Here is a 27,711-nt window from a genome sequence, read left to right as displayed (position 1 = left end):
ACTCCGGTGCGGGTGTAGAAGCACCGACATGTACACAGGGGATTAGTGTAGCATTCGTGTCTTTCCGACGAGTGTGTGGTAAATGCGGAAACGTAAACTATGGCGACGTTATTACCAAATGCTTGCAAACAGTGCTGTTATTCTTTTCTTGGCTACCGGAGGACAAACACCGGCAGACATCCAGCGGAGAATGAAGAATGTGCATGGAGATGGATGTCTGTCGATAACCACCGTTGTGGAATGGTGCGCAAAGTTCATGATAACGTACACAGGAAAAACTTAGATCCGGGAAAAATCGGCATAACAATTGTAAACTTTCGTAGCTCTGTTGGGAAAGCACCAGATCTCCAAGCGCTAGTAGAAAGCACTGATGCACAAATCGTTATAGGCACTGGAAGCTGACTAAAACCGGAGGTAAGTTCAGCCGATAAGGTCACTCTTGGCAACCGGAATAAAATAATAATCGGATCCTCCTCCCAGCTCAAATGATACAATTTCTGGAGAGTTAAAAGAAAACTTGAGTCTAATTTCAAACACGTACTCGACTCACAGTTATAGTTGGTGCTGACTTCAATTTATCCTCGATTTGTTGTCGAGAATAAATGTTTCAGTCCGGAGGTACGCATAAAATATCATCCGAAATTGTGCTAAACGCACTCTCTGAAAATTATTTCTAGCAGTTATTTCCTGAGCCCACTCGAATAGTAAACGGTTGTGAAAACACACTCGACCTCTTAGCAACAAATAGTCCTGAACTAATAACGAGCACCAAAACGAATACAAGAATTAATGTACACAGGGTCATCATAGCGAGACTGAATATTGTAACTCCAAAATCCTCCAGAAATAAACGGAAAATATACCTATTCAAAAAACAAATAAAAATTCACTTGACGCCTTCCTGAGAGACAAACTCCACTCCTTCCAAATTAACAAAGTAAGTATAACCAAACGTTGCTTGAATTCAAAGAAATAGTATCGGCAGCAATTGAAAGGTTTATACCAAATAAATGCTGATCCAGTATGGTACACAAAATGGGTCGAAACACTGCTACAGAAACAACGAAAAAGCACGCCAAATTTAAACGAACGTAAAAATTCCAAGATTGGTGACTTTCTATAGAACTCGAAATATAGCGCGGTCTTCAATGAGAGATACTTATAGTAATTTCCACAAAGAAAACTTTGTGTCGAAATCTAGCAGAGAATCCAAAGAGGTTCTAGTCCTGTGTAAAGTATGCTAGCGGAAAGACACAATCAATGCCTTCTCTGCGCTATAGCAGTAGGAATACTATAGACGACAGGGCTACTAAGCTAGAGTTACTGAACACAGCATTCCGAAATTCCCTCGCCAAAGATAACGAAGTAAATATTATGTAATTCGAGTCAAGAACAGCAGGAGTAGCCTAATAGTAGCTATCCTCGGAGCAGTGAAGGAACGTAAAAACATAAGCAAGTCTCACGGTCCAGACTGTATACCAATTCGGAACCTTTGAGAGTGTGCTGATGCAATAACTCCCTACTTAACAATCATACGCAACCGCTCACTCAACGAAAAATCCATACCTAAAGATAGGAAATTTGCAAAGGTCCAAATAATATTCAAGAGAGGCAATAAGAGTAATGCACTAAATTACAAGCCCGTATCATTAATGTCGATATGCAGCGGGTATTGGAACATACACTATGTGATCAAAAGTATCCGGACACCTGGCTGAAAATGACTTACAAGTTCGTGGCGCCCTCCATCGGTAATGCTGGAATTCAATATGGTGTAGCCCACCCTTAACCTTGATTACAGCTTCCACTCTCGCAGGCATACGTTCAGTCAGGTGTTGGAAGGTTTCTTTGGAAATGGCAGTCCATTCTTCATGGAGTGCTGCACTGAGGTGAGGAAACAGTGTCGGACGGTGAGGCCTGGCACGAAGTCGGCGTTCCACAACATCCCAGAGGTGTTCGATAGGATTCAGGTCAGGACTCTGTGCAGGCCGGTCCGTTACAGGGATGTTATTGCCGTGTAACCACTCTGTCACAGGCCGTGCATTGTGAACAGGTACTCGATCGTGTTGAAAGATGCAATCGTCATCCCCGAATTGCTCTTCAACAGTGGGAAGCAAGAAGGTGCTTAAAGCATCAACGTAGCCCTGTGCTGTGATAGTGCCGTGCATAACAAAGGGTGCAAACCCCTCACCATGAGAAACACGAACACACCATAAAACCACCGCCTCCGAATTTTACTGTTGGCGCTACACACGCTGGTAGATGACTTTCACCAGGCATTCGCCATACCCACACCCTACCATCGGATCGCTACATTGTGTACCGGGATTCGTCACTCCACACAACATTTTTCCACTATTCAATCGTCTAATGTTTATGCTCCTTACACGACGCGAGGCGTCCTTTGGCATTTACCGGCGTGATGTGCGGCTTAAGAGCAGCCGCCTAACTGTTATAGTACTTGTAGTGGATCCTGATGCAGTTAGGAATTCCTGTGTGATGATCAGGATAGATGTCTGCATATTACACATTACGACCCTCTTCAACTGTCGGCGGTCTCTGTTAGTCAACAGTCGAGGTCTACCTGTACGTTTTTGTGCTATACGTGTCCCTTCACGTTTCCGCTCCACTATCACTTCGGAAACAGTGGACCTAGGGATCTTTAGGATTGTGGAAATCTAGTGTACAGACGATTGACACAAGTGACACCCAATCACCTGACCACGTTCGAAGTCCGTGAGTTCCGCGGAGCGCTCCATTCTGCTCTCTCACGATGTCTAATGAGTACTGAGGTCGCTGATACGGAGTACCTGGTAGTAGGTGGCAGCACAATGCACCTAATATGAAAAACGTATGTTTTTGATCACATAGTGTATATCGTGTTCGAACATTATGTATTGCCTCGAAGACAACGGTCTATTGACACACATCAACACGGATTTAGAAAACGTCGTTCTTGTGAAACACAACTAGATCTTTACTCACACGAAGTGTTGAGTAGTATTGACAAGCGAGTTCAAATTGATTTTGTATTTATGGGAATCCAGAACCTTTTCACACTGTACCTCACATGTGGCTTGTAGTCAAATTGCGTGCTTATGAAACATCGTCTCAGTTATGTGACTGGATTCGTGATTTCCTGTCAGAGAGGTCGCAGTTCGTAGCAACTGACGGAAAGTCATCGAGTAAAACAAAAGTGGGTTCTGGCGTTCTCCAAGATAGTGTTATAGGTCCTCTGCTATTCCTTGTCTATATAAACGGTTTAGGAGATAATCTGAGCAGACGTCTTCGGTTGTTTGCAGATGATGCTGTCTTTTATCGTCTAGTTAAGTCGTCAGAAGATAAAACAAATTGTAAAGCGATTTAGAAAAGATATCTGCAAGGGTGCGAAAATTGGCAGCTGATCCTAAATAATGAAAAGTGTGAGGTCATCCACACGAGTGCTAAAAAGAATTCGTTAAACTTCGGTTATACGATAAGTCAGTCAAAACTAAATACCGTAAATTCAACTAAAATCTAGGAATTACAATTACGAACAACTTAAATTGGAAAGAACACGCAGAGATTGTTGTGGGGAAGGCGATCCAGAATCTATGTTTTGGCTGTGCACTTAGGAGACACAACAGATCTGCTAAAGAGACTGCGTACACTATACTTGTACGTCCTCTTATGGAGTACTGCTGCCCGGTGTGGGACCTTTACCAGACAGGATTAACGGAGTACATCGAGAAAGTTCCAAGAACAGCAGAACGTTTCGTATCATCGCGAAATAGGTGAGGGAGTGTCACTGACATGATACAGGATTTGGTGGTGGTTAGTGTTTAACGTCCCGTCGACAACGAGGTCATTAGAGACGGAGCGCAAGCTCGGGTTAGGGAAGGATGGGGAAGGAAATCGGCCGTGCCCTTTCAAAGGATCCATCCCGGCATTTGCCTGAAACGATTTAGGGAAATCACGGAAAACCTAAATCAGGATAGCCGGAGACGGGATTGAACCGTCGTCCTCCCGAATGCGAGTCCAGTGTGCTAACCACTGCGCCACCTCGCTCGGTATACAGGATTTGGAGTGGACATCATTAAAACAAAGGCGTTTCTCATTGCGGCGGAATCTTCTCACTAAATTTCAATCGCCAACTATCTCCTCCGAATGCGAAACTATTTTGTTGACGCCGACCTACACAGGGAGAAACGATTATAATAAAATAAGGGAAATCAGAACTCGCACGGAAAGATATAGGTGTTGGTTTTTTCACACGCTGTTCGAGATTTATTATTATTGTGAAGGTGGTTCGATGAACCCTCCACCAGGCATTTAAGTGTGAGTTGCAGTTCCATGTAGATGCAGATGTAGAACGCATGTCACCACATCGGAAATGTAGTAACGCAGAAGTTACGACTGAAGTGGGAGACACCCGAGCACGCCCTATAGGCCTGATCTCCAGCATGTGATCGTCATGCATTCGGACAATTAAAAAAGACCTTGAAGGGTCGTCGATTCCTGTCGGACGAGGACGTGTAGCAGGGAGTTACGGACTTCTGCACGCAGTAGGACACGCTGCTTTACCAAATGGGTGTCTTAAACCTGGTACGTCGGTGGGATGACTGTCTCAATGGTCACGGCTATTTTGCTTGATTAGCATACCGATTCTGGACTGTACGGTCGTCGAACGGTAGCGTTTTGATAGCCCCCTATGAATTTAAATCACTTTTTAACTCTGTGAACAATCACAAAAATTACAGTCACCATTTTATCCTAGAATTTTTCTGTTTCTACTCAGCAATTCCTACGGGTATCTTCTGTACTCGTCCACATCACATGCTAAGTAAACGCAACATCACTGTTCCCATTTCTTCATTTCAGTCTGAATTTTAATAGTAGTGAGTTCATACACAATATGGAAAACTTGAGAACGCAATCCTACTTCTGTTCACGAAACGAGTGGGATGTCGCAGTGGTAAACACTGAATTCGAATTTTGGAGGACCGAGCCCAAACATTCAGATTATTTTTTCCTGTGGTTTACTCATATTATTTAACGCGGATGCTGCAATGGTTTCTTTGGTAAGTACTTGGTCGATTTCTTTTCCCCATTATCCCCCAATACGTGCACATGCTCCTTCTTTAGTGAGCTCGTTGTTGACAAGACTTAACTCTAATCTCTTTTCCATTCAAAATCGGTTTGTGTATGTTATTGTACGGAGTATGTCCACATATTTGTAACAAACGGCTTCTTTCCTATTATTCAAAGTCACGGGTATGTACAGTTCTTTAAATGGTAACTTTTTCGATCTTTGAGTATTCGTTTATTTCCCTGTGGGCACTATGACACTTTCACTTCTATATGTCATTCGTTTTTATCCCATGGATATTAATTACATAGCATGATGTGGCACATATCGAGATCATCATATCGATGGTAGCCAATGAAAACAATGGAGCTCCATTTGTCTGTAAAAACCTCGTGATTCCAGTAAGCAGTAAATCCATTATCAAAAAGAGATCTGAAAGAGTATGTATTTCCCTAATCTGTCAATAAATAGGGTTTTACTATATACTAGTTACACATTTAGCAACATTGTATCACTTCATTTTTTTAAGAAACCGTTTTTGTTTCTCTTGTAAAATTTAACAAAATCGAGTTACGTGGTTTTCATTGCCTACCGCTGATATGCAACAGTTGACCATACAACGAACATGTCAATGGTACTTATACATGAAACCAGCATTAGCTTCCAATTAGATGTTTTAACTTCTTCCGTCCTCCAAGGCGTTTGCTTTCTTTTTTAATTTTTAGTGTTCTGTACCTCAATAGGTAAAAATGGAACCTTCATAGGATCGCTTTATCGTCCACTTGTCTGTCTGTCCGTCTGTCCAACTGTTAAGACCCCTTTTTCTGAGGATCGTATAGATGTATCAAGTAGACGTTTATGTCGCCTACTAAAGTCTATGGTGTCTTGGCAGTGTATAACATTTAAGCTTCTAATTTAATGACATTTATGTCACACATTTTGATACTCGCAAACTCACTCATCAAACCCTATACTGTATTTCTCACTGATCATGAAATTTGCAAAGTACGAAGGTTTCACAACACAAGTAAGGGAAAAAGCCGAAAATTCTTAATTTGTAATTATATCACACGAAATTTTTCTTTGTTATTTATTATCGGACATTCAGTTTGTCCATCTGTTCACACTCCTGTTTCTCAGGAATTACAATAGCGAATAACAAATAAAACAAAAAGTTCGAACTTAGAACTTAAAATTACAACATCGAAAGCCTTGGAATTCCGGGGACTGACATCTTGCTAGTATCTATATCGATAATAAGCAGAAATTCTCGATATTCTCGATATCGTCAGAGCGCGTGTCTTACTCGTACTTGGCCAACTTTTTATCTTCTATATTTTTATTTGTAGACCGTCTGTGGATTATGTAGCGTTCCATTGCCTAATAATCGTAGCTCACATCGTCCCACAGAACCAGAGAAAAATAAGTGTGATCGTACAAATCAGCAACAAAAGTTCCAAGAAAAGGTTGAGAAATACTCTACAGAGCACTTGTGTGAGTTGAATCATATAATGTGCACCTTTCTGGCAGCAATATTTATAATTTAGATTTTGGTTTTCCGAAGGGTGTGCATTAACGTTCACTTAATCTTTCTTTGTACATGCAGATCTGTCACATCTGTTTGTCGGTTACATTTAATACTTCCATTCAGCCTTGGCTAATTCTTTAACACCGTAGCAAATTCTTATCTTTAAGAACAACACCACGGAACCACCTAAGTGCTGCTACAGTATGTTTTTATTTATGGGACAAACAGTTCCGGTCAAGTGACCGTCTTCAGGTCTGCGATAACATTACATCAATTTAAAAGAAGTTTCCTTAGCGTCAAGTACATAATATTACGAAATTCTTATCATGTGTAAGTGACAGATGCTGAATCTGATAATACACTGAAGCGCCAAAGAAACTGGTACAGGCATGAGAGATATGTAAACAGTCAGAATACGGCGCTGCGGTCGGCAACGCCTACATAAGATAACAAGTGTCTGGCGCAGTTATTAAATCGGGTACTGCTGCTACAATGGCAGGTTATCAAGATTTAAGCAAGTTTGAACATGGTGCTACAGTCGGCGCACAAGTGACTAGATGCAGTATCTCCGAGGTACCGATGAAGTGGGGATTTTTACGTACTACCATTTTGCGAGTGTACCCTGAATATCAGGAATCCGGTAGAACATCAAATCTCCGACATCGTTGCGGTCGTAAAAAGAGCCTGCAAGAATGGGACCAACGACGACTGAAGAAAGTCGTTCAACGTGACAGAAGTGCAACCCTTCCGCAAATTGCTGCAGATTTCAATGCTGGGCCAACAACAAGTGCCAGCGTGCGAACCATTCAACGAAATATCATGGGTATGGGCTTTCGGAGCCGAAGGCCCACTCGTGTACCTTTGATGACTGCACGACTGTAGCTTTACGCCCGCCTGGGCCCGTCGACACCGACATTGGACTGCTGATGGCTGAAAACATGTTGCCTGGTCGGACGAGTCTCGTTTCAAATTGCGTCGAGCGGATGCACCTCACAAATCCATTTACCCTCCATGTCAGCAGGGGACTTTTCAAGATGGTGGAGGCTCTGTAATGATGTGGGGCGTGTGCAGTTGGAGTGATATGGAACCCCTGATACATCTAGATACGACGCTGACAGGTGACACGTACGTAAGCATCCTGTCCGATCACCTGTGTCCATTCATGTCCATTGTGCATTCCGACGGACATGGGCAATTCCAGTAGGACAACGCGACACCCCACATGTCCATAATTGCTACACAGTCGTTCTGAATTTAAATACTTCCGCTGGCCACCAAACTCCCCAGACATGAACATTATGTAGCATGTTTGGGATGCCTTGCAACGTGCTGTTCAGAAGAGATTTCCATCCCCTCGTACTCTTACGGATTTATGGACAGCTCTGCAGGATTCATGGTGTCATTTCCCTCCAACACTACTTCAGACAGCAGTCGAGTCCGTGCCACGTCGTGTTGCAGCACTTCTGCTTGCTCGCAGTGGCACTACAAGATATTAGGCAGGTGCACCATTGCTTTGGCTCTTCAGTGTAATATGTACTTGACATCAAGGAATCTTCCTTTAATGTGGTGTAATGATACCAACGATCTGAAAACGGTTGCTTGACTGAAAACGGGTTGACAGACATTGTAGCAGCTATCAGGTGGTTTCGTGACATGATCCTGTTTTTGAAATATACTGCTCTGAAAAACTTACGGACAAGCCAGGTAAAGAAACGTAACATATTAGTTAATCTGTGGAAATGAAGGAAAGCACAGGAGCATGTTGTCAGACGTTCTCCAGTCCTGCACAGAAAGTTGGACGTTACCACGACGTGAAGTCAGCGCGGTTCTTGCGTCAAATAACACGAGACAGTTTAAAGAAAGAGAGTGTGTGTCAATGAGTGAGAAGTTACGTTGCTATGTGATGCTGTTCTTCCTTACAACATGGCTCGGAGACAACATCTGGATGACTTAACATCGGAAAGAATCATCGAGAAACTGGAATAAGGACTACTAGTGTAGCACAGGAGTTTAGTACTGTTCACAGAATTACGAAAGGGATTGGCATATTGCGATTACGTATTGCCGTCAGCTGTACGTTTTATTAGTGATACATGAAAATTTGTGCCGGACCAGAACTCGAACCAGGATTTTCTGCTTATCGCAAATGGTCGCCTTAACCACTTTGGCTATTCGTGCACGCCTCCCGGACGGACGAAAACTTCCATATGTCATGTTGTCCATATCCCCTATGCTCGCACTTGGTGTGTGTGTGTGATTTGAGGTTTTCGGGCGCTAAACAACATGGTCATCAGCGCCCAAACGCATAGAAACAGGAACACATGCGGTGAAGGGACGAAGACGGACAGCGAACAAGGAGCACTTTGTGATTCCTGCACGAGGAGAGAGAAAATTACTATTACCGTCATTTTAGCGCTTCGAGGCATATTTACCACTGGTTTATACGCGCATACATGTTTGAAGGACATTGTAATGTAACATGGAGACACTATATAAACGTAGACTTTGTGTAAATAGTTAGCTCATAGCTTTGTTATACGTGCATGGAGAGCATTTCGAACCAGAGATACAGTTGCCCGAAGGAGAGGTGGTCGAGCAGGCCAATTACCGCAGCAGATGATCGCTGCATTGTGGAATAGGTAAGAAGGGACGTACGTCAAGCAGCAGATGCAGTTGCAAGAGGACTGCAAGACGCGCAGTCTCACACTCCAGTGTCGCGACGACTGCGTGGGGTGCTCTTTTTCCACGACGACCAGTACGTTGTGCTCCGTTTGACACCTGCACATCGGAGCACCATTTGCGATGGTACTGACGTAATATACCCAGAAAATTTGTCGAACATGATCGTCTGGTGGTCCAGGTATTGTTGCGTTGACGTACTGACCTCCATATATTTGAGCACAGAACACTCACTGGTCAATGTTATTGTGAAGCTGTACTTCTTCCCAATGTGAGTGTTTTCCTTGCCAATGTTGTGGCCAGCATGGAAGCTCGTTGCAGAGCATGCACTGCCGTTCGTGATCACAAATCCTATTAAGACCCATGTCGCGCTGTTTGTAATGTCCAGTGGCCCCCATGAGTCGTGATCGCATCAGTGTACTTAATGCTTTTGAATAAAAGTGTCATATCGGTTAGTCTCGTTGCGTAGTTATTTCAGTTACCTTCTGTACTAAACTCCAGCAGTTCTTCCTATGCATGGTCCAATTTTCACAGAATTATGTTACTTGTCACTGACACGTTACGCGAAAACCACTTTCATCCTTAAGTTTTCCACACCATTGTCTTTGAGTCTGGGCATTAGTTCTTGCAGAAAACTTTTATCGTACCTGTAATACTAGCACGTAATTTATTATAGAGTTTCTCTTCAAGTTTTCGTCTTTAATAGTGATTGTCACTTGTCACTGAGGATACATTTTATTGTGTCGTCTCGTTGTCACTGCAGGCTTGTACCTTGGGAAGCAAGGAGAGGATGCTGTTTGGTAACCAGTATCGTCTTTCTGTAATACATACTGCACACAAGTATTAAGGGGAGCCAGAGGTGGTCAAATCCAAAAAATTACGATTTTTTTTTTTTTTTTTTTTTTTTTTTTTTTTTTTTTTTTGCTACCGAAAATTTATTGGAACATTCCTCTTTAATGTAAACTTTGAATTATTGTTCTACTCGCCCTAGAAGTGGAGTTATTACCATTTCCCCCCACGCCTGCAGAGGAAATAGGCGGCCGCTGAATGCATCTAACACCCTCTCGTGACTGCCTGGCGAACTGCTTGGGATTTTCTCGGCCTGTTACGCATACAGCGCCTTATGTTACGCATGCAGCGAGTGTGCAAAGGTTGGCTACATTGTTTTCTGTGACAAATGAAGCGCTAAGAGTGCGGAACATCATCTCTTTGCTGTATACCGTTTCGAATTAGTTCAGTGTTGCGCCTGTTGTTGGTAGTATTATACTTCTTGTGTAAAGCGTTGTTCTGGTTACGATGCCACGTTTTAGTAACCGTGTATATAAGAAGAGGAAGAACGTAGGGAAAAGAAAATTAACACTAATACCAAGTTGCGATACTACAATTACTGAAACAGTGCGTTCTTCTGCTAAGCAACACATGGCCGGCCATAGCCCTGTGACATCATCTAGCAAGAAGCTGACTGGTGGAAGTGACAGATTTCGTGAATATGTTAGTGACAGTGATGATATTAACGAAGTACTGAATATTGGATTATTATCTTCTGTGCTGAAAGAAAGTGTTCTGTGCAAAATGTGTTCAAGTGTAGGAGTGGGACTAGAGATAACAAAGCACTTTGGTTTAGCTTGTGAGATGAAGATAATCTGTGCATGTTGCAAGTATCAAGTGACTTTCTACAATTCACATGCCAGTCTCTTTGGTGAAAATGGACGATCTAGAGTGTTTGATGTGAATGTTCGACTTCTGTATAGTCTTCGATCCATTGGAAAAGGGTCTGCTGCTGGTAAACTGTTTTGTGGTATTATGAACTTGCCATTGCCTCCAAGCAAATTTGGGTACTACTGTGAACTGGTAGGATCCTCTGTTGAAGATGTGGCTTTGAAAACCATGAAGGAAGCAGTGGAGGAATCTGTAGAAATGAACAGTGGTTCTAGGGATTTGGTAGTGGCATTAGATGGTTCCTGGCAAAAGAGGGGTCATAAATCCCTGAATGGGGTTGTAACTGCTACTTGTGGTGATAGTGCAAAAGTGATAGATGTTGCAATATTATCAAAACATTGTAGGTGCAAAAATAAAATCAAAGGAGAGCACAGTGGAACCTGTGAGGCAAATTTTAGTGGATCAAGTGGAGCAATGGAAGTGGATGGAGTGAAACAAATTTTTGAACGTTCAGTTGCCAGATACAACGTTAGGTACAAATACTACCTTGGGGATGGTGACTCCAAAGGTTTCAAGACTATAGAGGAACTGAAACCATATGGAAATGAGTTTATAGTTGAAAAGTTGGAATGCATTGGGCATGTGCAAAAGCGTATGGGTGCACGGCTTCGAAGGCTCAAACAAACTTTGAGTTCAAGTAAGCTCAGTGATGGAAAGACAATAGGAGGGAGAGGCAGGCTTACTGATGAGGTGATTGAACGTCTACAGAGATACTATGGGTATGCTATAAGGCAACATACTAATAATGTTAGTGACATGCGAAAAGGGTATGCTATAAGGCAACATACTAATAATGTTAGTGACATGCAAAAAGCAGTGTGGGCATTGTTCCTTCATACTCCCTCTTCCAATGGATTCCCTCAACACAGCCTGTGCCCAAAAGATTCCTGGTGCAGATATAATGCAAAAAAGGACTATGATCACAAACATGGTTTGCCAGCAGCTGTGATAAATGCAATAAAACCAATTTTTCAAGACTTAGCACAGCCAGAATTGTTACACAAATGTCTACATGGAAAGACGCAGAATCCTAATGAGAGCGTAAACAATTTGATTTGGAAAGTGATTCCTAAAAGGGTGTTTGTAAGCATAAAAACACTGAACTTTGGCATTTATGATGCAATATCAACCTACAACCAAGGGAACAGTGTGAAGTGTGAAGTTCTGAAGACATTAGGATTTACAGCTGGGGTGAACACTGTACGAGCACTAAGAAATATTGACAGAGAAAGGATAAGAGGAGCAGAAAGAAGAGAAAGGCATATGAAGTATGATGGAACAACAGGCTAGAAAAGAAGACAGAAGAGGAAGCTTTTGGAGGATGAAGAAGAAGACCCTGATAATCCATCCTATAGTGCAGGAATGTATTGAGAAACTTTGAGAGCCATTTCCCATAAATTCGAATTTTTCGAATATAAGGAACATTTTCTCAAAATCCACTCAAGCTAGAGAGATGAAATTTTTATACAGCAATCCTAGTGGTCAAACTTACATTGTAACACAGCCATTTGGCAATATGTTCAGTAGTTTCATTTCAGTTTAATTATAAAGAAATTAATTGTAAAAAAATTTGGGTCATTAATAAAAAAATAATTGGAAGGAAACTAGAAAAGATACTCCAAAATCCCTCTGTCATAACTGCAATACTAAACCACTCTATATATGTAAAAAAAATTCAAATTTTTCTATTTGGTAGTTTATTCATAAATGGTCCTCAAACTTAGTGATTTTAACATGGGCAGCATAGGCACTTCCGGCTCCCCTTAATAGGGTTCTTTATTAACTTAAACAGGAAGCTTCTTAACCCTTTCTGCGTCTGCAATTCCAAATGGCATCATTAAGTATTCCTGGCTTTTTTGAGCTTCCCAATGCTTCAATGATACCGCTTGGCATCGCTTCATGTAGTTCCAAGTTTGCTTTCGTGACTCGGCGTTTGTTTGAAGTGCAGAACAGAGAAGTGTCGTGAGTTGTGCTGCTGCATTTGTGAGTGAACAATAACTGTTGTGTTTAGTTTTATTCTGTGTATAGTGAAATTCTTGGTTATGGAACCAACTTTACGTAGTTCCTCAAGGGCAAGGGAAACAAATACGGTAAGTTTACAATACAGTTACGCATGCATATTTTGAGTAATCATTATGTAATTTCTAATGATGCCATTTGGAATCATTATTTTATTTATTAACCAATAAAATCAAAAGAACTTTTGCAATGGATATGGCATATGTGCAACATTACAATAAATATTCATCACAAAAAGATTTTCCCCAATTTTTTTTTTCTAAATGTGACGCACAAAGGGTTAAGATAGTCCAGGTGTTGTGGTATAAGCTCTTCTGTAATAGTCCACACTAACCTCATTGCAGGTGAAGTACAAGTCCTCTATGTACTCTACTCTGGTCGCTATGTGCTGCCTGAGACCGAGACTCTGTCTGTGACTGCAAGTGATTGGGCTGTGACTGAAGACTTGACTCGATGACTCACTGGATAACTAACTGGGCCCTCCGGTCTGCGACGGCGATCTAAGAACTAGCGGTCGAGAGGGCATTGGCAGTGTGTTGCTTGCGAGTCTCTACTTGCCCTGTCTCCTGATAGGTGTGTGGCTTGCGCCTACTATCGATCTTCTCGGAACCTCTTTGCCACCCGGTTTGCAGGGTCAGCTTACGCTAGCACACCTTTTATAGCCAAAACCGTATCAGTTACAAAATATCAATATTTATCTTTACGTTGAAATGCACCGCTCGGTTTCTGTTGTGATTCTAAATAAGGACTGACATTTTGCAGGGTATACATCATCCTACCGGAGACGATAATTCCACTGGCTGCCGACGTGAGGCGCCACTTCCGCTACTCGCCGAAGCTACGCGAGTACGCAGAGAACAAGCTGCGGTCACTCAGGAGGACCGTTCTCGAGACCAGTCCTAACGTCAAGGTAAGTGGCGGCCTGCTGGAGTGAGCGACTCACTTTCCCATACGAAAATAATTTTCATATCTTCGTTAAGTTGCAAGGCTACTCATTAGGTCCTTACTGCCTGTCAGAACCGAGCAAGGTGGCGAAGTGGTCATCACACTGGACTCCATTCGGGAGGGCGACGTTCAATCCCGCGGCTGGCCATCCTGATTTAGGTTTTCCGTGATTCCCTAAATCGATCCAGGCAAATGCTGGGATGGTTCCTTTGAAAGGACACGACCGACTTCCTTCCCCATCCTTCCCTAATCGGATGAGACCGATGACCTCGCGGTGGTCTCCTCCCCCAAACAGCCGGTCGTTGTGGCCGAGGTTCTAGGCGCTTCAGTCTGGAACCGCGCTACCGCTACGGTCGCAGGTTTGAATCCTGCCTCGGGCATGGATGTGCGTGATGTCCTTTGGTTAGTTAGGTTTGAGTAGTTCTAAGTTCTAAGGGACAGATGACCTCTGATGTTAAGTCACATAGTGCTCACAGCCATTTCCTCCCCCAAACAACGCCAACCTCACTGCCTGTCAACTCTTTTTCTTGTTCTCTCTCGATTTGTACTGATGTGAATGGTGTTTTATACCTTCCCCTTTGCAGATCCAGGATTCTGTTCTGGGAGGAGAGGGCCATCAAGCTCAAAGCTGCCTCCCCCCTCCTCCCAGACATAACTTCCCGTCATGTCTACATCTACATCTACATCCATACTCCGCAAGCCACCTGACGGTGTGTGGAGGAGGGTACCTTGAGTACCTCTATCGGTTCTCCCTTCTATTCCAGCCTCGTATTGTTCGTGGAAAGAAGGATTGTCGGTATGCTTCTGTGTGGCCTCTAATCTCTCTGATTTTATCCTCATGGTCTCTTCGCGAGATATACGTAGGATGGAGCAATATACTGCTTGAATCTTCGGTGAAGGTATGTTCTCGAAAGTTTAACAAAAGCCCGTACCGAGCTACTGAGTGTCTCTCCTGCAGAGTCTTCCACTGGAGTTTATCTATCATCTCCATAACGCTTTCGCGATTACTAAATGATCCTGTAACGAAGTGCGCTGCTCTCCATTGGATCTTCTCTATCTCTTCTATCAACCCTATCTGGTACGGATCCCACACTATTTAATGAGCCATAGATGGCTAATATTTTTATTATAATAATGTACATTAGTGTACAAAACCTAAGGACGAAAATAGCTATTCCATTACGTGACACTGCCTAGTTACATAGCGCGATATATCTTGGACCACACATTGAAAGAAGTGTTACAGTGCAGTACAAAAGGTAATTGAAACAATTACACGATGAGAAGAACAGAAATGACACTTTTTACAAAGACAGTAATTGCACCGAAGTCACTGCAATTCATGAAGGTCACCTGGACATTACAAAAGGGAGAACACGGTTCTTAATAGGGTATGTGACCACCATGGATGGCAATGTACGCTCTGTAATAGGCTTTCATGTTGGCCACAAGGTCACTAAGGAGTTCTTTGGTAGGGTATTTCATTCCTCCACCAGCGTGGGTGACAACTGCTGGACGGTCGTTTTCGCATGTATGCATGCTGTCTCTCCAACACATCCCACACATGTTGAATGGGATTTAAGTCGTAGGAGCGAGCATGCCATTCCATTCGCCGAATATCCTCTCGTTCCGAGAACTCCTCCGCCTGGGCAGTTCGAATCGGTCGCGCATTGTCTTCCATAAAAATGAAGTCAGAGCAGAATGCACCCTGAAAATACGCACATGGGAAAGGAACACAGAGTGATAATAATGTTAATCAGTGAGCGTACCGTGTTCGAAGACTTCAAGATCAGTGCACCCAAGCAATATCACGCCTCTGCACAACACAACTACTCGACCACCAAAACGATCATGTTCGACTATGTTCCTTGATGCATTAGATGTTCCCATCTCTCGCCATATGTAGTCCAGCATTACCGAACATCATCGTTTCAGTGGTCCAGGTATTATAGTGAGGGGATGCATAATGTTGCACAGGCCTATTGACCTCCAAATCTCTGAGCACAATGCACTCACCGATCAAAATAACTGTGCCACTGAGTCTTTTCGGTGATGCATTTGTCTCTGGATTCATTTTTACGAGTGACATTGCGCAACCGAATCGAACTCCGCAAATGGAGCAGCTCGTGGAGCAACAGGATATCCGGCGAACGGACTGGTCTGCCCGTCCTCCGACTTAAGCCGACCGTAGTGGCCGAGCGGTTCTAGGCGCTTCAGTCCGGAACCGCGCGACTGCTACAGTCGCAGGTTCGAATCCTGCCTTGGGCATGGATGTGTGTGATGTCCTTAGGTTAGTTAGGTTCAAGTAGTTCTAAATTCTAGGCGACTGATGACCTACGATGTTAAGTCCCACAGTGCTCAGAGCCATTTGAACCATTTGAACCCCGACTTAAATTCGATCCAGCACATGTGGGATTCGTTGGGAGGACAAATTGCTCGAGGTCCACATGTAGCAACGACCATTCAACAGTTGTCAACCACGCTGGTGGAAAAATGGTACGCCCTACCACAAGAAATCCTTATCGACCTTGTTGCTGGCACGTGATCACGCTGCAGAGGATGCTTTTCTGTCCGTGATCATAACGTGCTATACTGAGAAACATGTCCCACCTTTTGTGATGTTCAGGGGACCGTAATTAATGGCCGGGAATTCAGTGTAATTATTATCTTTGTATGGAAATGTCACTTTCGTTCGTCTTACTGTGTTTCTTGCAGTTACTTTTTGTGCTACTTTGTAGCAGTTCTTTAACCTAAGTTTTATCGAGCTATGTTACTGGGCAGTGACACCTGATGTGAAAGTTTTCGTCCTTAAGCTTTGCTCACCAGTGTAACTGCCCGATCGAGGTGTTGCAGCACACTGGACTCGGTTCCGGCGGATGACGGTTCAAACCTTTAGGTTTTCCTTGATTTTCCTAAATCGCTTCAGGCAAATGTCGGGATGGTTCCTTCGAAAGGGCACAGTTGATTTCCTTCACCATCCTTCCCCAACTAACGGGACCTCGCTGTTTGGTCCCCTGTTCCAAATCTACTGACCAGTGTAATTACCTTGTATTCGCCAGCTTCTGTGTTGTTGACGCATTACGCTGCGAATTTGGACTATGTCTGGTGTTTGGCTGAATTTTTCATAACAGTATGAGAGACATGGGCTTCATCTCGGACTTGCAGTGTCCCACAGTGTTCATTCTTACTGTAACCACAACCAACCAGAAGCTTGTGTTGTGCGTCGAACTCTCAAACTGTGCCGAACTTGCAACTAGCGTTTTTGTTCGAACAGAAGGAACGAAGGAAATGAAAGCATCGTTTCAACATCACTGAAAGGCAAGATTCCAGGTACCTGCTTGCAAACAGATTTAATCCGCCAGTACGTTTCAAATTATAGGTCGTTATTGACTAGTTTGTGGTGCATTGTCGTTGCTGCCAGATAGCGCAACACCATAGGGCGTTTCCTTTTGCGCAGGAGGTGGTGTTCGCGGGCGTGCACGTGCGACGCACCGACTACGCGGACCACCTGCGGCTGCTCTACAACTCGGACCGGCCGGCGGACGAGCGCTACTACGGCCGCGCCGCCCTCTGGCTCAACTCCACGGTGAGTTTCCGGTAGCTGGAGCCTAGGTAGTCTATGTGATCAAAAGTATCCGGACACCCACAAAAACTTACATTTTTCATGTTGTTGTTGTGGTCTTCAGTCCTGAGACTGGTTTGATGCAGCTCTCCATGCTAATCTATCCTGTGCAAGCTCCTTCATCTCCCAGTACCTACTGCAACCTACATCCTTCTGAATCTGCTTAGTGTATTCATCTCTTGGTCTCCCTCTACGATTTTTACCCTCCACGCTGCCCTCCAATGCTAAATTTGTGATCCCTTGATGCCTCAGAACATGTCCTACCAACCGATCCCTTCTTCTGGTCAAGTTGTGCCACAAACTTCTCTTCCCCCCAATCCTATTCAATACCTCCTCATTAGTTACGTGATCTATCCACCTAATCTTCAACATTCTCCTGTAGCACCACATTTCGAAAGCTTCTATTCTCTTCTTGTCTAAACTATTTATCATCCACGTACGCTTCAACACATGGCTACACTCCATACAAATACTTTCAGAAACGACTTCCTGACACTTAAATCTATACTCGATGTTAACAAATTTCTCTTCTTTAGAAACGCTTTCCTTGCCATTGCCAGTCTACCTTTTATATCCTCTCTACTTTGACCATCATCAGTTATTTTGCTCCCCAAATAGCAAAACTCCTTTACTACTTTAAGTGTCTCATTTCCTAATCTAATTTCCTCAGCATCTTCCGACTTCATTCGACTACATTCCATTATCCTCGTTTTGCTTTTGTTGATGTTCATCTTGTATCCTCCTTTCAAGACACTGTCCATTCCGTTCAACTGCTCTTCCAAGTCCTTTGCTGTCTCTGACAGAATCACAATGTCATCGGCGAACCTCAAAGTTTTTATTTCTTCTCCCTGGATTTTAATACCTACTCCAAATTTTTCTTTTGTTTCCTTTACTGCTTGCTCACTATACAGATTGAATAACATCGGGGAGAGGCTACAACCCTGTCTTACTCCCTTCCCAACCACTGCTTCCCTTTCATGTCCCTCGACTCTTATAACTGCCATCTGGTTTCTGTACAAATTGTAAATAGCCTTTCGCTCCCTGTATTTTACCCCTGCCACCTTCAGAATTTGAAATAGAGTATTCCAGTCAACATTGCCAAAATCTTTCTCTAAGTCTACAAATGCTAGAAACGTAGGTTTGCCTTTCCTTAATCTTTCTTCTAAGATAAGTCGTAAGGTCGGTATTGCCTCACGTGTTCCAACATTTCTACGGAATCCAAACTGATCTTCCCCGAGGTCGGCTTCTACCAGTTTTTCCATTCGTCTGTAAAGAATTCGCGTTAGTATTTTGCAGCTGTGACTTATTAAACTGATAGCTCGGTAATTTTCACATCTGTCAACACCTTCTTTCTTTGGGATTGGAATTATTATATTCTTCTTGAAGTCTGAGGGTATTTCGCCTGTCTCGTACATCTTGCTCACCAGATGGTAGATTTTTGTCAGGAATGGCTCTCCCAAGGCCGTCAGTAGTTCTAATGGAATGTTGTCTACTCCTGGGGCCTTGTTTCGACTCAGGTCTTTCAGTGCTCTGTCCAACTCTTCACGCAGTATCGTATCTCCCATTTCATCTTCATCTACATGCTCTTCCATTTCCATAATATTGTCCTCAAGTACATCGCCCTTGCATAGACCCTCTATATACTCCTTCCACCTTACTGCTTTCCCTTCTTTATTTAGAACTGGGTTTCCATCTGAGCTCTTGATATTCATACAAGTAGCTCTTTTTTCTCCAAAGGTCTCTTTAATTTTCCTGTAGGCTGTATCTATCTTACCCTTAGTGAGATAAGCCTCTACATCCTTACATTTGTCCTCTAGCCATGCCTGCTTAGCCATTTTGCACTTCCTGTCGATCTCATTTTTGAGACGTTTGTATTCCTTTTTGTCTGCTTCATTTACTGCATTTTTATATTTTCTCCTTTCATCAATTAAATTCAATATTTCTTCTGTTACCCAAGGATTTGTACTAGCCTTCGTCTTTTTACCTATTTGATCCTCTGCTGCCTTCACTACTTCATCCCTCAAAGCTACCCATTCTTCTTCTACTGTATTTCTTTCCCCTATTCCTGTCAATTGTTCCCTTATGCTCTCCCTGAAACTCTGTACAACCTCTGGTTTAGTCAGTTTATCCAGGTCCCATCTCCTTAAAGTCCCACCTTTTTGCAGTTTCTTCAGTTTTAATCTACAGTTCATAACCAATAGATTGTGGTCAGAGTCCACATCTGCCCCTGGAAATGTCTTACAACTTAAAACCTGGTTCCTAAATCTCTGTCTTACCATTATATAATCTATCTGATACCTTCTAGTATCTCCAGGATTCTTCCATGTATACAACCTCCTTTTATGATTCTTGAACCATGTGTTAGCTATGATTAAGTTATGCTCTGTGCAAAATTCTACCAGACGGCTTCCTCTTTCATTTCTTAGCCCCAATCTATATTCACCTACTATGTTTCCTTCTCTCCCTTTTCCTACTCTCGAATTCCAGTCACCGATGACTATTAAATTTTCGTCTCCCTTCACTATTTCTTCAATTTCTTCGTCATCTGCAGATCTAGTTGGCATATGTACTTGTACTACTGTAGTAGGCGTGGGCTTCGTGTCTATCTTGGCCACTATAATACGTTCACTATGCTGTTTGTAGTAGCTTACCCGCATTCCTATTTTTTTATTCGTTATTAAACCTACTCCTGCATTACCCCTATTTGATTTTGTATTTATAACCCTGTATTCACCTGACCAGAAGTCTTGTTCCTCCTGCCACCGAGCTTCACTAATTCCCACTATTCTAACTTTAACCTATCCATTTCCCTTTTTAAATTTTCTAACCTAGCTGCCCGATTAAGGGATCTGACATTCCATGCTGCTATCCGTAGAATGCCTGTTTTCTTTCTCCTGATAACGACGTCCTCCTGAGTAGTCCCCGCCCGGAGATCCGAATGGGGGACTATTTTACCTCCGGAATATTTTACCCAAGAGGGCGCCATCATCATTTAACCATGCCCTCGGGAAAAATTACGGCTGTAGTTTCCCCTTGTTTTCAGCCGTTCGCAGTACCAGAACAGCAAGGCCGTTTTGGTTAGTGTTACAAGGCCAGATCAATCAATCATCCAGACTGTTGCCCCTGCAACTACTGAAAAGGCTGGTGCCCCTCTTCAGGAACCACACGTTTGTCTGGCCGCTCAACAGATACCCCTCCGTTGTGGTTGAACCCATGGTACGGCTATTGTATCGTTGAGGCACGCAAGCCTCCCCACCAACGTCAAGGCCCATGATTCATATTAAGTGAATTGTGCTCCCACCTATATTCAGGTACTCCATATCAACGGCCTTGGTAGCCATTAGACATCGTGAGAGAGCAGAATGGGGTGACTTCGAACGTGGTCAGGTGATTGGGGTCACTTGTGTCACACGTCTGTACGCTAGATTTCCACACTCCCTAACATCCCTAGGTCCACCGTTTCCGATGTGATAGTGATAGTGAAGTGGAAACGTGGAGACGTACAGCACAAAAGCGTACAGGCCGACCTCGTCTGTTGACTGACACAGACCACCGACAGTTGAAGAGGGTGGTAATATGTGATAGGCAGACATCTATCCAGACCATCACACAGGAATTCCTAACTGCATCAGGATCTACGGCAAGTAATATGACAGTTAGGCGGGACGTGAGAAAACTTTGATTTCATGGTCGAGCGGCTGCTCAATAAGCCACACATCACGACGGTAAATGCCAAACGACGACTCGTTTCGTGTAAGGAGCGTAAATGGTTCAAATGGCTCTGAGCACTATGGGACTTAACATCTGAGGTCATCAGTCCCCTAGAACTCATAACTACTTAAACCTAACTAAGGACATCACACACACATATGCCCGAGGGAGGACTCGAACCTCCGCCGGGACCAGCCGCACAGTCCATGACTGCAGCGCCATAGACCGCTCGCCTAATACCGCGCGGCGCAGGATTCGAACCTACGACTGTAGCAGTTGCACAGTTCCGGACTTAAGCGCCAGAACCGCTCGGCCACCGCGACCGGCTAATGAGCGTAAACATTGGACGATTGAACAGTGGAAAAACGTTGTGTGAAGTGACGAATCACGGTACACAATGTGGCGATCCGAAGGCAGGGTGTGGGTATGGCGTATGCCTGGTGAACGTCGTCTGCCAGCTTGTGTAGTGCCAACAGTAAAATTCGGAGGCGGTGGTGTTACGGTGCGGTCGTCTTTTTCATGGAGGAGGCTTGCACCCCTTGTTGTTTTGCGTGGCACTATCACACCACAGGGATACATTGATGTTTTAAGCACCTCCTTGCTTCCCACTGTTGAAGAGCAATTCGGGGATGGCGATTGCATCTTTCAACACGATCGAGCACCTGTTCACAATGCACGGCCTGTGGCGGAGTGGTTACACGACAATAACATCCTTGTAACGGACTGGCCTGCACAGAGTCCTGAACTGAATCCTATCGAACACCTCTGGGATGTTGTGGAACGCCGACTTCGTACCAGGCCTCACCGACCGACATCGATACCTCACCTCAGTGCAGCACTCCGTGAAGAATGGACTGCCATTCCCAAAGAAACCTTCCAGCACCTGATTGAACGTATGCCTGCCAGAGTGGAAGCTGTCATCAAGGCTAAGGGTGGGCCAACACCATATTGAATTCCAGCATTACTTATGGATGGCGCCACGAACTTTTAAGTCATTTTCAGCCAGGTGTCCGGATACTTTTGATTACATAGTGTACTTCACGCACACCCTATCATGAGACTTCGTCCCATATGGCAGTATCAGAAATCCCATGCCACATAAGATTTATCTAAAATACATTGCCTAATCAAAAACGCAGTGCAGCTAGAAGAAATGATCAGATGTCAATATAAATTTGTACACATACACACCATCGGCTGGTATGTAGATGGTTAAGAGTTCTAATCCTCTATGACAGTTACCGGTTAACGGCCACCAGAGTGCAATTAGCGTTGTTCATATCTAATGTTTTTACCAGGCCGAGATGGTGTACGAAGTGCGAGAACAGAGTCAGATTCTGAGTGATTACAGTGAAGGTCAGGGAGACGCCACGTACTCGTATGGGACAGGGTTATAACCATTTGACAGAATCTGAAACAGGCCTCATTGTGGGTGTCGATGTAGTGGACTGGTCAATCGTGCACTATCCAGTCAAGTAGTTATCCCACGGCTGCCTGTGGCGCCACCAGACACATTTTCGGCGTGTAATCTCATTGACTGTAGTAGAATTGTCTTCAGTGATGAATGCTGCTTCGAACTGAGCTCCAGTGGCCAGCGAAGACGTGTCTGGAGATGACGGGTACAGCGGTGGCGTACCAAACTGACTGTCGCCCACCTTACGGCCTGACAACCAGGAGCGATGGTTTCGATGCCATCTCTTTTCACAGTGCGACCCCTTTGGTTGTCATCCGCGGCACCCTGACAGCACAGCAGTACGTCGATGATATTCCACCCCGCGTTTTGTTACCCGTCATGGCAAGCAATCCTGGGCTTATACACTCCTGGAAATTGAAATAAGAACACCGTGAATTCATTGTCCCAGGAAGGGGAAACTTTATTGACACATTCCTGGGGTCAGATACATCACATGATCACACTGACAGAACCACAGGCACATAGACACAGGCAACAGAGCATGCACAATGTCGGCACTAGTACAGTGTATATCCACCTTTCGCAGCAATGCAGGCTGCTATTCTCCCATGGAGACGATCGTAGAGATGCTGGATGTAGTCCTGTGGAACGGCTTGCCATGCCATTTCCACCTGGCGCCTCAGTTGGACCAGCGTTCGTGCTGGACGTGCAGACCACGTGAGACGACGCTTCATCCAGTCCCAAACATGCTCAATGGGGGAGAGATCCGGAGATCTTGCTGGCCAGGGTAGTTGACTTACACCTTCTAGAGCACGTTGGGTGGCACGGGATACATGCGGACGTGCATTGTCCTGTTGGAACAGCAAGTTCCCTTGCCGGTCTAGGAATGGTAGAACGATGGGTTCGATGACGGTTTGGATGTACCGTGCACTATTCAGTGCCCCCTCGACGATAACCAGTGGTGTACGGCCAGTGTAGGAGATCGCTCCCCACACCATGATGCCGGGTGTTGGCCCTGTGTGCCTCGGTCGTAAGCGGTCCTGATTGTGGCGCTCACCTGCACGGCGCCAAACACGCATACGACCATCATTGGCACCAAGGCAGAAGCGACTCTCATCGCTGAAGACGACACGTCTCCATTCGTCCCTCCATTCACGCCTGTCGCGACACCACTGGAGGCGGGCTGCACGATGTTGGGGCGTGAGCGGAAGACGGCCTAACGGTGTGCGGGACCGTAGCCCAGCTTCATGGAGACGGTTGCGAATGGTCCTCGCCGATACCCCAGGAGCAACAGTGTCCCTAATTTGCTGGGAAGTGGCGGTGCGGTCCCCTACGGCACTGCGTAGGATCCTACGGTCTTGGCGTGCATCCGAGCGTCGCTGCGGTCCGGTCCCAGGTCGACGGGCACGTGCACCTTCCGCCGACCACTGGCGACAACATCGATGTACTGTGGAGACCTCACGCCCCACGTGTTGAGCAATTCGGCGGTACGTCCACCCGGCCTCCCGCATGCCCACTATACGCCCTCGCTCAAAGTCCGTCAACTGCACATACGGTTCACGTCCACGCTGTCGCGGCATGCTACCAGCGTTAAAGACTGCGATGGAGCTCCGTATGCCACGGCAAACTGGCTGACACTGACGGCGGCGGTGCACAAATGCTGCGCAGCTAGCGCCATTCGACGGCCAACACCGCGGTTCCTGGTGTGTCCGCTGTGCCGTGCGTGTGATCATTGCTTGTACAGCCCTCTCGCAGTGTCCGGAGCAAGTATGGTGGGTCTGACACACCGGTGTCAATGTGTTCTTTTTTCCATTTCCAGGAGTGTATTTCAGCAAGATAATGGACGCCCGCACACGGCGCGAGTTTCTGCTAGTTGTCTTCGTGCTTGTCAAACCCTGCCTTTCCCAACTGAGAGCGTTTGGAGCATTATGGAAGGGCCTTCCAACCAGTTCTGGAGTTTGATGATCTAACGTGCCTATTGAACAGAATTTGGCACAATATCCCTCAGGAGGACAGCCAACATCTCTCTCAATCAGTGCCGAGCTGAATAACTGCGCCGGACGCTGTGGCCGAGCAGTTCTAGGCCCTTCAGTCTGGAACCGCGCGACCGCTACGGTCTCAGGCTCGAATCCTGCCTCAGGCATGGGTGTGTGTGATGTCCTTAGTTTAGTTAGGTTTCTAAGTTCTAGGGGACTGAGGACTTCAGATGTTTAGTCCCATTGTGGTCAGAGCCATTTGAGCCATTTTAATAACTGCTTGCATAAGGGCCATAGGTGGTACAAAAAATGATTCAAATGGCTCTGAGCACTATGGGACTTAACTTCTGAGGTCATCAGTCCCCTAGAACTTAGAACAACTTAAACCTCAATAACCTAAGGACAGCACACACATCCATGCCCGAGCAGGATTCGAACCTGCGATCGTAGCGGTCGCGCGGTTCCAGACTGTAGCGCCTAGAACCGCTCGCCCACGCCGGCCGGCTAGAGGTGGTAGAACGCAATATTGACTTGTTCAATTTGTGAAGCTCTTTCTCTTGAATAAATCATCCAACCTTTCTCAAATTATAATCATTTGCTTGTATATGTACATCTAGTTTTCCAATTTTCGTCCCATTCGAATAATTCCTTCGTGAGGCGGCGTTTTGTTTTGTTTTTTTTTTTTTTTTTCTTAGAGTGTATTATCGCACTTCTGAAGCTCTTATTTCCATCACTGCTTCTTCGATGTACACACTTAACAGGAGTGGTGGAAGAGTGGATTCCTTTGTTACTTTTTAATCCGACCTCTTCGTTCTTGGTCTTCCATTCTAGCTCTTCGCACTAGATTGCTATAAACGCGATACATTACCCTTCTTTCCCTATTTTCCCGACAATTTCGAGCGTTATGCACCATTTTATACTGTTGAACGCTTTTTATAGATAGACAAATGTTCTTAATACTTCCTGCCGTTGTCATATTTTAAGCCAAACAGAACGTCCCCTGAGAGGTCATAAACTTCGTTTTCCATTCTTCTGTATTTCTGCAGACCTGGAATGATGTAAAACACTGGTGTAATTATTTCCGAACAGATAGGAAATATCTAACTTATAGCTAAGAATGACTGTCGTTACAGTTTTTAGCTCGTTTTCCTACCCAAACGTTTGTTTGGTGCAGGCCTCCACTACTGCCGCTTTCCAGCTGTTCCCAATATTTCAGCCTCCAGCTGTTCCCAATATTTCAGCCTAACTGGAACAACACCCGCCTTATCCACTGTCACAGTTTGCAGGACTTTTCCTTTCCTTACCCTATCAACGTATCTCCTCTTTAATAGTATACTGTTACACCAAACTTTAAAAGGTTAATCGTTTCATTTACACTGATGAGCCAAAACATTACGACCGCGAGACTGAACGGCGCTTAGTGCCGTGGCGGGCACGTGACGCGGTAAGCGGAATAGAGACGGATAGGGAATCATTCTATCGTCGATACGGGCCACTAATGGTGAAATCAGATGGCGTAAACGACTTTGACACAGGGCAGATTGTTATAGCCGGACGCCTGGGAACGAGCATTTCGGAAACGGCGAAGCTGGTCCCGTGTTCGCGTGCTGCTGACGCGAGAGTTAGTGGAAAGTGAATGGAGGACAGTGAAAGCACGATCCGGCGACAAAATGTTGCATGTCTACACCTCATCAGACAATAATGTCAATATGGCGAAGGCGTACAATGCTGGTGGAGACACGAGTGGTTTCTTCGCTCACCGTTCAATTCACATTGCTGAACTTGAGGGTCACACAACGGACCACATCTACTCCTTCATATGTTGATCCGGTGCATCGTCAACTATTGGATTGGCGCGTAAGTTCGTAGTGTTTTTCCATAAGTTTAATAAACACAAGAGACACACATAACAAACTTTAGTCATCGATAATATATTCTCCTTCAATATTTACTACGTTCTGGCAACGCTGGGGTAACTTTTCGATTCCGTTACTGTAGAAATCACGTAGTTTTGACGAGAAGAACTCATCGACCCATGTTCTTAACGCATTTTCATCTGGAATGGAAGTTCCTTGAAGTTCGTTCGACAGAGAGCGAGAAACGTAAAAATCTAGGGCGCAAAATCAAGTGACTAAGGCCCCTGCATTGTGTTTTTTGTCTGCCTAGCAGAATGTGGGCGGCCGTTATAGTAGAGTAGCATCACATTACGGAGTCTTCCTCGTAACTATTCTCTGACTGCATCTGTAAGACGTCTCTGCTGTTTACAATAAATGTCAGCAATGACGGTTATGCCTCGGGGAAGCAATTCGTAGTACAATACGCCGTCGCTGTTCCACCAGATACATAACATTATCTTTTGTAGATGCGAGTAGGTTTTTGTACGGGGAGTTGTTGCTTTGTTTGGACTCAACCATTCCGGTTTTTTTTCTTACGTTAGCATAAAGGCACATTTCTCGTCCCCAGTGACGAAACGGAATAGGAATCGTCGATGTTGTTCACGAGCCATTTGATGACGAGCAAGCAGAGATGCACATATGGCCACCCAATTTTCGAACCTTCCCGTTGCATGCAAATGTCACAAGCTGGTGGAATGATCACAGTTCATCACATTTGTCAGTTCTTGAGTAAACTGACATGGATCGGTGTGGATTAATACGTTTAAACGATCTTCATCAAACCTCAAAGGTCTTTCTAAACGGGGAGAGTCACTAAATGTCAAAACGTACCTGCCTCGAACGAGAAAACCATTTTCTTGCGGTGCTCTGTCCAGTGACATTATTCCCATACACGGCGCTAAAGTTTCTGACGCCTCCGCTGCTGTCACCCCTCTACTGAATTCAAATAGAAGAATATGTCGTAAATGTTCCGATTCCTCCACTTGGCACTCCACTATCTAGCGTCCACAGCTGCACTCAGTATCTCCAAATTACAAAATGACTATATGTAAACTTAACATACCCACAGTAAAGTACTAGTAAAAAATGACAATCGATAAATAAAACCATATCAGTCGGAATACCAACGTGCAAA

The 27,711-nt window shown here is 44.6% G+C and overlaps 1 protein-coding gene across 1 annotated transcript in view; it reads left to right on the top strand.

The window, feature by feature from the left end:
* Window positions 1-27,711, top strand: part of LOC126094546 (galactoside alpha-(1,2)-fucosyltransferase 2-like) — an 88,528-nt gene that overhangs the window by 45,632 nt on the left and 15,185 nt on the right. The window contains exons 4-5 of the mRNA XM_049908979.1: window positions 13,776-13,923; window positions 17,416-17,544. Of these exons, the coding sequence (XP_049764936.1) occupies window positions 13,776-13,923; window positions 17,416-17,544 (277 nt within the window). The remainder of the gene's footprint in view (window positions 1-13,775; window positions 13,924-17,415; window positions 17,545-27,711) is intronic.

This window comes from Schistocerca cancellata, chromosome 8 (genome assembly GCF_023864275.1).
Source record: "Schistocerca cancellata isolate TAMUIC-IGC-003103 chromosome 8, iqSchCanc2.1, whole genome shotgun sequence".
NCBI classification, from domain to species: Eukaryota; Metazoa; Arthropoda; class Insecta; order Orthoptera; family Acrididae; genus Schistocerca; species Schistocerca cancellata.
This window is presented reverse-complemented; position numbering and strand designations above follow the sequence as displayed.